Below are 13066 nucleotides of genomic sequence, written 5' to 3'. Positions count from 1 at the left end.
CACCATGGTATAAATTGTCAAGATCCAAATCCAATTTTAATTCATTATTTATCATTTTTCTTCTTCAAAAAGATGTTTTATAAGGTATGTCATAACATGCTTCTCAAGTAGGTCAAATCTCTAGTCTACTTTGAAACTCCTTATAATCATGATCTTACATGCATAATATAATCTATCATAAGTATCTCCCACATCATACAATATCATAATAAGTTTAGATGGTCTAGAATCTATTACACACATTTTAAGATAAATAATAGATGGTCAAAAGTGTCATCTTAATTGGAATGTGTCACTTCCCTAATGAAGAAAATTAATAAATAAATAAAAAAAAAATAGTTTGAACATTAGGACATGAAAAGTGCATGACACACTTGAACCATAACTAGGACAGGATGTTAAAGGAACAATAATGATTTTAAGATGATCAATGACACCATATATTTTTTAAGATGAACAATGACCCCACATATTTTTTATTTATTAACTACATATGGGGATAAAATAGGGCATATCAAGTTTTGAATCACATTAAACTTAGATAAATTGACAAATTAAATTATGGCATTTGAAAAAAAAAGATTATTATTTTTTTAATTTATTTATATAAAAACATTTATTTAACCAAATTAACAAATAAAAAATTCTTAATAACTAGAATTACATAAGTGATTGCATTACACTAGCTTATTTAAAAAGATCATTTACTTTCCTTATGAAATACACAACATAAATAATGCCAAACTTCATTACATTTTATTAAAAAAAAAATCAAATCTAGTCACACTTGTAACTACCAACCCACCCACCTTAGCATTACATTGATAAGCCTAGTCTAAATTTTCTTAGTTTTATTGGTTGATGGCTATTTTGTTTTCCTCCAATGGAATTGCCATGCCCCACAAAAAATAATAATATAGAATTTATTACACTTGAATATGAGTTTAGTTGATGAATGCACATTGACGCCTAATTTTTCCTGTTGTTCCAGTGAGAACTTGGATTTCTGACATCTGTTGCATGGAATTCTTGAAGTTTTCAAAGAAGCTATTACCCTTCATTTGCTTCTCAACTTGCTTTTTGGCAATAGAATTTGTGAGTAGGGCAACATCAGACTCGAAGAGGCCTTTCTTTTCTTGAAGATTAGAAAAATAATGACTATCGAAGGTGAGGGAGCTATTGGGATCCATTTCAACAGTAGTTGTAGTGTCTGCCAGACTAGTGCATTTGCTCTTCAAAAATTGGGCATATGTGGGGTCAAGTGAAGGGTCCGTGTCTCCTTTCCCTGTAAAGTTGTAGAGTCTATTGCTAAATAAATTGCAATGACCAACTCCAATTGTATGCCCACCTATTCACAATAGCAATGATAATAATATTATAATATTAGTTGAGGATCAAGCAATAGTTTAATAAATTTAATTTTTTTTAATTTGTTGTGTACCAGAGAGAACAACAAGGTCTTTGGCGCTGAGTCCTTTGCTTGCAAAAGATGCTTGGAGTTGTGAGAAGTTGAAAAATGGCGAGGGAATGTTGCTCAAAGCCTCATTTTGTTGAGATACCACTCCATCCCTACGACCCGTTCTCACACGCCAAAACGGACCACCACTCTGTATATAACTTTAAACTTTAATATTTATACAAGATATCGATTTATAAAAGTAATTACTATCAGCAAGGAAATTCAAGTGAATAATAGATACATAAATTTATTGTTTGTAAATTTTTGACCTTCAAATAAGTTTCTTAAAAGAACTCAAGATTTTGAATAAAATTCATATCGACACTGGTTATCATGTTAGTATATATGAGTAATGGCTCATCTAGAATCATATAAAAAGATCTTACTAGAAAAGTTAATGTGAACAATCTAAACAAATCAAAACTTAAAATGTACTATTTAACTTGCTTGTAAAAAATATATTAAAAACATAATAGCTAATGATGAAATGGAGAATTGAATAGAAAAATTCCTTTGAGAACCATTTGTTATTGTTGATATTCAAGCATATTGGTAAAACGAGATTCTTTGATTAAATATATATTGGTCCAAGAAAAACAGTGCGTGTAGCGTTTGAATAATCAATTCTAAATTTGACCTACATTCCTTAGCACTAGACATTATAGACTAGAGACAAACAGAGAGCTGGATGAAAGGCATTAGAAAACCGCAGGTAACTGACAGATTATCTCAAAAAATTCATTAAATGAAATTCGACCTACATTCCTTAGCACTCGACATTATAGAGTAGAGAAACAGAGAGTTGGATGAAAGCTATTAGAAACTGCAAGATTATCTGAAAAGCGCATTAAATGAAATTGGGTATTTTATGCATATTCCTATATTAGTTTACCCCAGCAACGACAGCATCTCGGGCAGCCAGGGCAAGAATGTCAGCACAGGAAACGAATCCTGGACACATCTTCTCTATTTCTGCTTTCACATCGTCAATTACGTCAAATCCACGCAGGCTCAGATTTGGAATGGCGGATTTCTCTGCTGTGTTGTTTGCTGTGGAGTTCAGTAGCACTGACCCATCGCACCCCTAATCAAACAGCAATGCAGTCATATATAGCAGCATTAGTTGTTTTCCTTTTGAATTCAATTGGGTATGTTTTTTCTCAACATTTGAATTCAGAAACTATCTTATCAGTACTATATGAATTGCCCAAAACTGAATTAATTAGTCAAATCATGGATATAATACGGAAAAAAAGTAATGCATTACTGACTCGCACAAAACAATCATGGAAATGCATGCGTAGGAGAGCAGCCGCTAGGGTTCGATCCTTGGCTACGTGCCTCTCCACCACTTCCTTAACCTTGTCCTCAGCCGATGGGCAGCTCTTCTTATAGAACTTATACCTCAAATCTGATCCCTCACACCCAAACATGATTGCCAAAAAAGCAAGCACAACCATCCAAATGCTCGCCATCTCTCTATCTTCTCTATCGTTCTACTGATTCTACACGTTACAAATTCGAATTCGGCCTTCTATTTATACTACTTTTACATTCAAACAACTAATGAGAAGGAATCCCGCGTAACTTGAGAAAGTGGGACCAACCCACTCCCTCTTAGCGATTATGTTATTACATTTGGGCCGGTTCAGTTATGGAGTATCTCTGCTTCTTTTATTGAATCTATTGTTCTTTTCCCAGTTTTCCATGAGTAATGGATACTAAGCCCAAATTATTTTAGTAGTTAACCTGAAACTAGAATATTACCTGCAATCAACCATGTTTTTAAATAATGGTTGACAAAGGAGGTTCTGTCATTTATTCTAAGGGACAACCAGGCGAAGATGACATAGTCTTATTGCCAACCAAAGCTTGAACATGGGTACGTAATATAAAAATGAAACTAGTTGACTTTTGAAGCTGCAAGACAGCTTTGTCCCTGTATAAAACTGTATGGCTGACTTTGCCTGATTTTTTAAAATTGCGATTGAAAATTGTGTAGCCCTTTTCAAACGATTCGAAAGAATATAACCAAACATTCGCAAAAATACAGGTCCAGTTGCCTTTTCAGTGATTCTTTCTCAAAGCTAGATGCAATTTTAGAGTATAACGTTGTTTGAGTATGGTATAATTTTCAATTTTTATGATATTTATAGAATATGAATTAATGGAAAGAGATTTTCTCATCTTCTTCAAGAAAGTATATTCAATCACAACAAAGATTATTTTGAAAGAGAAATAAAGGTTGTAAAAAATATGTCCCAATTTTGTACACTCAATTGCTTTTAATGTAAATGTTCCAATTTGGATTTAGAATGTTTGTTGTTGCCGCTGCTCTAGATGAGGTTTCTAGCCAACCTTTGTTGTTGTGTAGCTAGGTCAGATCCCTTCTAGGGCCGACCTAGTGCACAAAATACCAAGTGGCCTGTCGGCCTTGGCATTTGGATATCTCAGTTGTATGAGTCTAATTTGGGGTAGGCCCTATTTGGGCGAACCACTTGTGTGTAACTTGTGATTAAGTTAAATGTAACTTGCAACTAAGGGAGACTCATATGTAACTTGTAATATATAGGTCTGACCCTATCCTTGGCGCCAAAAGTATATGGCCGACTTGAGTTCTATTAGGAGGTATTGATTCATATATATGCAAGGTCATGATTGCATCAATAGATATGAATTCAACAACATGAAGGACATATAGTGTGCTCGGGGGTGACGATAACAACTTATCGTCTATGGTTGGGAAGGAAACAGATTTGATGTTTGCCTGTGGTTAACGAGCACTACCATAAAATCAACAACCTCTACAATTTGAATTATCAAACTTAATTAAAATTTTGTTAAATAATGTACTCAATATATTACAAACAATTGATAATTTAATAATTTTTGTAAACATAAAACTTACGCTGTACATTTTCAAGAATTTGCAATTATACAATAGTGTCTGTATAAAATCGAAATTTATAATACATTTGAATGAATTTGTATTGTAAATTATCATTAATGGTCAAATTACTATTAACGCTATTGTTGTTGTTGTCATTTGTAAATTGTCAAGATGAGAAAAGAATAAGTAAAGCGGTCAAAAGAAAGAGTCATGGGAAAATCTGCAAAAAAATAGGGATGATTTGGTTTTAAAAGAAGACACAAATTCTACAAAATTTATGTTTTTTCACAAATTTAATGAGGTTATGCACGTTTTTAAGCAAGGTTTTGGTTACCATTAGAGCCAAGGTGTTGGCAGATTGAATTTGTAACATTTAATTACAAGAGGATAACAAGTGCCACGTAGTGGCCAATACTTGCCTTTTTAGTGTGTGTATCACAAGTTGAAAATTTTATAAAGAGAGCAAAGATTACAATTATTAGTAAATTGAAGTTGTTAGTGCTTTAGAATAAATATTTGTGATTTTGAAAGGGCCCTAATCCCTTGTATAAAGAGAAAGATTAAACATAAAGCACAACAAAACACATAACAACAACAACAAACAAAAAAAAGTCACAAAAACACTACAACAAACAATAAATAACCTAAAATCAAGGAGGTTTAAAAAATTATCTAAAGCTCTTTGCTTGATTGTAGTAGTAGGATCCATCTCCCCAATCTTAGCTTCTTGAGACAAGGAGGAGACATAAAATCACAAACACATCCTTAGATATCAACCCCAAAGCATTTTATTTCCTTGAACAATCTAAAGAGGAATTACATTTAATAAGGTCAGATTTTTTGAACTTCTTGAAACGTAGGAATATGCTCATCCTTATGAACTGGAATTTTATCCTTCTTCTTTGAGACAAAGTGCAGTTCATCATTTTTCAAGAATGAATTATGGGCATTACCTAGTACTATATTGCATGTATGGAAAATAATTGGAGAGTCTTGATATTCTATGTGATGCACCCAATTCCCAAATTTTGAGCATAGGGTGATTTGGGTAGGGAGAACCTAATTATTTTTACAAGGACACAAAATATAGAAAATAACAAGCATTTCATAAATTGTGTAATCTTATCAGTAGAACTATATTTCCCAAAAGAATTGGCAATAATCATGAAAATATTTTTATTACAGAATGCCAATGGCAACCCAGGAAAATGAACCCAAATAGAAAACAATAATATTGCCTAAACAAGAATATTTCCTTCCATAGTTTGAAACCAAGAGACCAAATTTTAAGAGTAAGAAAAGTTAAACCAAAAAATCAAGGGCCATAATTAAGAATCCAAGAGTTGTCCTCATGGCAGGAAAAGGGAAAAAGGAACAAACTATTTAGCATAGTAGATACCTCAATCCCACCACAAAGTTTCCAAACTTGATGGATCCATCTACTAATGCTATCAATTTTGGGTTGATTCCTACAGAATCTTCCAACAAGAGAACTCCTCATCCAAGCCATCAAATCAACAAGAAAAGAATCAGTAACATCAAATTAGATTTGTGAATTCTCCATATCCATATGAGAGATGTCCCATTCTAAACTTCTAATAGTATAGCATTTGTCCACATCCTTAATGCTAAGAGCGGGAGGAATATCAAGAAGAGAAGAAGCCTTAGCTACCAAACCAACATATCTAATGTTAGGGGTTGGGTTAAGAGAAACAACCACAAGGAAAACAAAACCCATAATATGAGTGGGCTCAAGAACTACAACCAAACAAGAAACACTTTCTAAGAATAAAGAACAAGAAACCAACTTCGCACTGTCTAGAGGAGTAACCTCCTTAGAAGCCTTTCTAGAATAATTTCCCGTCTTGTTAAAAGGAGAAACAACATTCTCAAATTCCAAGAAAACCCCTTACATGCTAGATAGGATTAAGTATTTTTGGAGGACCTTTCACTTTATGATCCATCAAGGAAGACAGATGACCATGAGAAAGATATGCTTGGAGAGATTTTGTGGGTAGGAGCTTGTTGGATTCGAGCGGGAAAACTATTGTTGCTACTTGGTTTTTGTGAGTTCTTTCGAAGTCTTTGGCTCCATGTTTCATTTTTAAATTCTTTAACTTGACAGTGAGTTTTATTTGATTTCTCTCTTGATTCTTTATAAAATTGTGTAATTCTTGTTGCAAATGGATAGCAAATGGATTTAGAACCTTTCTCCAACTTGAATTTTGGGTTTTAGTTTAGATATGAATTTGTATGTTTTAATTATTAAAATGAGAGTTGCTTTACGGAAATGCTGCCCAAATTTTTATGTATGCCCAGAAAGTGAATTTTATTTCAAAAGTGTGATTTTGTTCACCCATCAACCAAAGAATTTTTTATTTGGCAAGTTTTAATTTTTTGAGTTTTTGGAGGTCCATCAATGGTGGATGGCCTCCAAAACTTGGTTATTGGTCTCCTTAGACTTTTTGAAAAATGTGAATCTGATATTTTAAATGTGAAATTATTATGTGGAATAATGATATTATATTTGAAAATTTCATTTGTGGATTGCATCGGATCCGTTCTCCTAGCGTTAGGGCCAATTGAGTAATTGAATACATGTGTTGGAAATGCATTGTTTCCATGAGTTATTTGTGTGGATTTAAAAATAAATAAATAAATTAAAAACGCAGTCAAAATGAAATCATAGTTAATGTTATTTCCTGTCCAATAAGTAAAATTTTATATTGATTTTAAATTATATATATATATATATATATATAAAATTGTGTGTGTGTGTGTATAATTTATAATTTATAATTTGTTAATGGTAGTTTTTAATTTGTAATTTTTATTTGGAATATGGTATTGGATAAAACTAATTTTTTAAAAAAGAAATATCAGTTTAGTAATTAATTTATAAATGAATGTGTATATATTTATACTATGCATTTGGAATTTACTATATGAAGAAAGTGTTAAATATTGATTTGATGTAAATGCAAATTAGTTGTGCAAATGAAATTTATATTGTTAGCCATCAATTACGTTTATTCGATATGACTTTGAATTGGAAAGATTGTTTTGGTTTATAAGTATTTTAAATGATAAATTTAAAAGTATTTTAAATGTTAATTTCATTATCTTGAAATTTGATATTCAAGTGATATTTGTTATAGCCAAATTGCCTTAGATTGAAATGATATATATTTGTTTTTAAACGATGTGTTGTTCCCTAATGTGGATTTTATTATCATGAAAGAGTCTGTTATTGAAATAGCTGCAATTAGAGATTGTTAGTTTAAAGTATATTTTGAGGGATTGTTCTGATTCCTTAACATGGATGAATTTAGAGTGGAAGCAGATTCATTTGACTGCTTACTCTGATTGGTGAAATTGCTGGTGTTGATTTGGTAAAGTCATTCTTGTGTCATGATGGCATGCTGTTGAATATCGGCTTATTGTGCAAGTTGATTTGGTTAAGTTTTGTTTGTGGTCGTACATGTTGTATGGTGGTTTTGGTTTTGTTTTGAGGATATATCAGTTGTTCATTTCACACCTCCAATTGGTTTTGTTGGCCATTATATGGAATTGATTGTGTTGCATTGATGTTTTATCATTGATGCCGACACTAGTTGTTTGGATGCTTTATTGACACCCTTCTGGTCCTGATAAGTTGAGTAGTTTCTGGTTGATTTGGATCCAGCATGATCTGGTAGGCTCTGGTATGATTTGGTGATGGAATTGGCTTGTTCATGATACTCATGCTCATATTCGGTCAGTTTATTTTGGTTTGGTGATCAGATGCTATCCTTCTTTCTTAGAAGCTTAGTTTCTGGTTTCGACAAGGGTTTCACCAGCAGAGCTTTTGATAAATATCCTTGATGAATTGCATAAGTGGTTGGTGCAACTTCTGGTGGAGTTTCAGGATGTTGTTGATGATCATGTTTGAGACTTAGTAGATGGAGATCATTACTGTAGCATGTGGACCTATACTGGGTCCCAGTTGATCTAGGTTATGGACCGACTTTAATGTAACGTATGGATTGGACCTCTTGATGTATTTTCGGGATGTCTCATGTGTCCAATATTATTTATTTGGTCTAAGGCCGATGTGGTATATAATTATGTAATTGGTTTATTATTTGGTGGCCGGCCTAATTGTTTATAGTCGAGGGTTTGTATATATAGATGTAAGATCTCATTGTAGATCATCATGGTTATGTTAGAGGTCATGGTCAAGGAATGCAATGTGAGAATAATGTAATATAATTCAGGAAGAGGATTTGGTCCATCATTGGAGATCAAATTGGGATTATGTAAGAGGATTCAATCCTCCGGTATTAAGCTTAACTGGAACTATACTCAGGCATAGAAGATGCTATCTTTTGCAATTCAACACTTCTTCGAATTGTAGTCTGGATTTCTATGTAGTTAGTGAGGCTCGTTTTGTGATGAGCAGTGCACTCTAGGTTGTTGGCCTTCCTGCAAGTGTAGGCCCCTCAATTGTAATTCACATACTTACTATAGAAGTATTATCTGACCATGGGTAGGCTTCCCACTGTGGTTTTTCCCTTTATCGGGTTTTCCACGTACAAATATTTGTTTCATCTTGATGGTAATTATTTTGTGATTATTGTTTATGCTTAATTGGTTTAATTGCTATTCCAGTATTAATATTTTGGGTTTTGATCTTAAAGTTTAAATTGCTAATGGTTCCAGTAATCTGTGACAACTGATTCACCCCCCCTGTTGTCTTCGAGTTATTTGAACTGTCTAACAATCGGTATCAGAGATTTGGTCCTCTTTGCAGAAATCTTTTTCACTTGAGGAAGACCCTATGATGACTAATAGTTCAAGTTCATCCAATTCTTTTGGAGGGATACTCCAAGACTTGATGAAACAAATTATACAGTATGGAAGATTCGGATGGAGACTCATCTGAGATGTCTTGGAAAGGATATTTGGGAGATCACACAGAATGGTGTCACACCTTATAAGTCGAGATCTGACAATCCTCCTCTAGAAAACCTGGACAAGGAGCTTGAGAATGATTGTAGAGCAAGAGAATCCCTCTTGTATGCAATTTCTTATCAACAAATAATGGGATTAACCAACAAATCATCTGGAAAGGCTATATGGGATAAGCTGGAGACTCTTAATGAAGGTGACCCTATAGTGAAGATTGCTAAACTTGATGGTTACTAGGTGAGATATGAAAACCTCAAGATAGAAGAAGATGAAAGGATTACTGCATTCATGCAAAGAATAAATGAGATTGTTATGGGAATTCAATGCTGTGGTGGAACTCTGAGCAAAGATGAAATTGTTTCTAAAGTCATGAGAGCCCTACCACCGACTTATAAAATGAAGGATACTGCTATTAATGAGTTGAGAACAATGGCTAATACATCTATCAACAAAGATACTTTGGTTGGGAAACTATCTTCTTTTGAGCTTCAATAATTTGGACCTTCTCGAGCTGTGAAGTCTGAACCTGGTTTTCATGCAATTACATCTACAACTAGTAAGCAAGACTAGAAAGCTTTGTATGCAAAGGAATTGGAAGATATGAAGAGAGAATATGATGAGTTTGAGCAACTTAAAGCACTATTTGTTAGAAGAGTACCTACAGGACCGGTAGGATGTAAGTATGAAGGAAAAGCACCTATCAAATGTTTTGCATGTAATAAGATTGGTCATTTTGCATCTAGATGTCCTAAAAGAAATTCAAGATTTGAAGAAAGAGTTAGAAGATCATTTAAGTCTAACCCTCGATATTAGAACACGTATAAGTACAATAAAAACAAAGACAAATCATGCTACGTAGCGGATGAGGAAGGAATTATTGATTCTGATGATGAACTGACAGAAGATTCTACTAGTGGTTCTGTCAATGGGAAGGAATGGGTGTCCCTGGCTATCAAAGAAGATGATCTAGCTCTGGAAGAGAATGTACCTGAAGAGAAGGTACTTGCTGCTAAAATTGAAGACAAAAATGAATGGGTAATTGACAATTGTTTTTCACATCATATGACTGGAGATAAAGGGAAGTTTATATCTTTGCAAGAATTTGATGGTGGTCTAGTTAGATTTGGAGATGATAAAGCATGTATGATCAAAGGATAATGAACTATATCATTGGATGGTAAGAACAATATTGACAATGTTTATTATATTGAAGGTTTAAGGCATAATCTTTTGAGTGTAGGACAATTGGTAGACAAGGGATTTCAATTATAGTTCAACAATGGAAAATGCAAAATCATTAACAGATCTGGTTTGGAGATTGCAACCAGTACACAGACAAAAGGTAATATATTTTATTTGAATTCCGGTGAAAAGACATGTTTGATTACACAGATTGATGAGAGTTGGCTATGGCATAAAAGTTTGTGTCATGTGAATTTTGATTGCATTGTGAAGATCAATTCAACTAAGGTAGTTATGAATATACCTAAGATTATGAAGCCCTATAATCCGGTATGTAAAGAATGTCAAATGGGTAAACAAGTCAGAACCTCTTTTAGGAGTATACAGGAAAAATCTAATGATGTTCTTGATCTTATTCATATTGATTTGTGTGGTCCTGATAGAGTTAAAAGTTTTCAAGGTGATAGATATTTCATGCTAATCATTGATGATTATTCTAGAATGATGTGGGTTACTTTTCTAAAATAAAAATATGAAGCATTTGAAAAGTTTAAAATCTTTAAGGCTAAAGTGGAAACTAAGCCAGGATTGAAGATTAAATGTTTGAGGTCAGATCATGGTGGAGAACTCACATCGGGTGAGTTTAATAACTTTTGTGAGAAGTATGGTATAAGAAGATAATTTTCTGCTCCTCAGACACCTTGGCAGAATGGAGTTGTAGAAAGGAAGAACATAACTATATTGGATGTTGCTAGAACAATGATGATGGAAGCTAGTCTACCTCATGTTAGGATAACCGGTGGACAACTGAGAGGGGGGGGGGAGGGGGTGAATCAGTTGTCAATATATTATATCAATTAAACCACTTTATAACCTTTAACCAGTGCACATCAATTAAACCACTTTATAACCTTTAACCAGTGCACATAAACATTGAATACTGGAATAATAGAAATAGATACCAATAAGCAATAAAACTTAAGAATGAAATAGATAATCAACACAATGCAACCATACCACATAATAACATGATTTGTACGTGGAAAACCCGGTAAAGGGAAAAACCATAGTGGGAAGCCTACCCATAGTCAGATGATACTTTTGTAGAAAGTATGTGATACAATGAGGGGCTTACACATGCAGGAAGGAACAATACCTGGAGCGTACTGCTCATTACAAAAGAGTCTCACTGACTACAAAGAGGTTATAACCACCTCAAAATAATTGGACAATAATCTAGATGAATGAACTGCCGGAGATAGCATCTACCATGCCTGATTACAGTCTCGGTTAAGCTCAATACTAGAGGTCTTTGACCTCTTACATAAACCCAATTCTATCTTCAATGATCGACCACGGACCTCCTTCAGATCTGATATTACATTTCCATTCCCATTCATTTCATTATCTACAATAAGATCTTATATCAATTTATACCAACCTTAAGGCCTAAACCAATTAGGTCAGCCACCTACAAGATATTACAATAAGATCATTACATACATTCATATTGCAATGATAGGACATGTCGGCTTTAGACCAAAACAACATCAACCAATCCATAAATCATCGCGGTAACATGTAGAGAACATGTTAACATGATACCGGTCCATAACCTAGATAGGTACTAGACCTAATTTGGGTCAACCACGTCAAAGAGATGTCTTCAACCAATTGAAGCATGATCAGAGATCATCTTTTGCATCCTGAATTCCATCTAGAAGCCGCACCAACACTACTTATGCATCCTGTCAAAGATTCTCAGAAAAGTCTTTGCCGATAAAACCTTAAACCCTTACCGATATAGGTATGATAGCATCCGATCACCAAGTCAATACCAACTAACCAAAACATGCTCCAACAACACGTAACACATAAAACCAAACATACTCCATTGATCCAAACATGTCAGAAGTATCCAACAGTTAGTCCCTTATGTCGGTAGCACTAGATCTTCTGCCGATAACCAAAACCTGTCTGTTGGTAACCAACCATAACAACTAGTGTTGACATCAATGACAAAACATAAATGCAACACATAATCAATTCCTCCATATTTCCAAGAATCTCCCCCTTTGGCATTGATGGCAACACTAGATTTGAAAAAGAAAACATCTAAGTGCCAAGAAGTGCCAAACATTTCTTATGGAAGATATAACAATGAAAAACTAAAAAATCATTGCTAGGATTTTTATTTTTCACATATAACTCTCCCCCTTTGACATCAATGCCAAAGATATCAAAATTCAGTGAATCTCAAAGCTGACTACTCCCCCTGAGTAGTAGCACCACTACATCAATCCGGAGCAAAGGATAAAGTTGGTGATCCATACCGGAATGATGCACTGCACCATCAACTAAGTCTCTGGTAGAGGGGTAGATACCCCTAACATGTCTCTCAAATTTTCAAATGATTCCTTAGACAATGGTTTAGTGAATATATCTGCAATCTGCTCTTTAGTGTTCACATTAACCCATTTTACTTCCTTTTCTTCCACCTTGTGTTATACTTTATTGATATATGATCACAGTTGATAACTACTGGTTCACTACAATTTACCGTGATATCCTTCAACATTTGCTTC

At 33.9% G+C, this 13066-nt stretch overlaps 1 protein-coding gene across 1 annotated transcript; it reads right to left on the bottom strand.

The window, feature by feature from the left end:
• Window positions 1–944: 944 nt before the first annotated feature.
• On the bottom strand, window positions 945–2934 carry LOC131044670 (peroxidase 39-like). The gene is made up of 4 exons (XM_057978041.2): window positions 2731–2934; window positions 2352–2543; window positions 1442–1607; window positions 945–1348 (listed from the first exon to the last, which is right to left on the bottom strand). The coding sequence occupies exons 1-4, from the start codon at window positions 2932–2934 to the stop codon at window positions 945–947; spliced, it is 966 nt and encodes a 321-aa protein (XP_057834024.2).
• Between the last annotated feature and the right edge of the window lie 10132 nt (window positions 2935–13066).

Source organism: Cryptomeria japonica, chromosome 2 (genome assembly GCF_030272615.1).
Source record: "Cryptomeria japonica chromosome 2, Sugi_1.0, whole genome shotgun sequence".
Taxonomy (NCBI): domain Eukaryota; kingdom Viridiplantae; phylum Streptophyta; class Pinopsida; order Cupressales; family Cupressaceae; genus Cryptomeria; species Cryptomeria japonica.
Note: the sequence above shows the minus strand (reverse complement) of the source record. Positions and strands in the feature narration are given on the sequence as shown.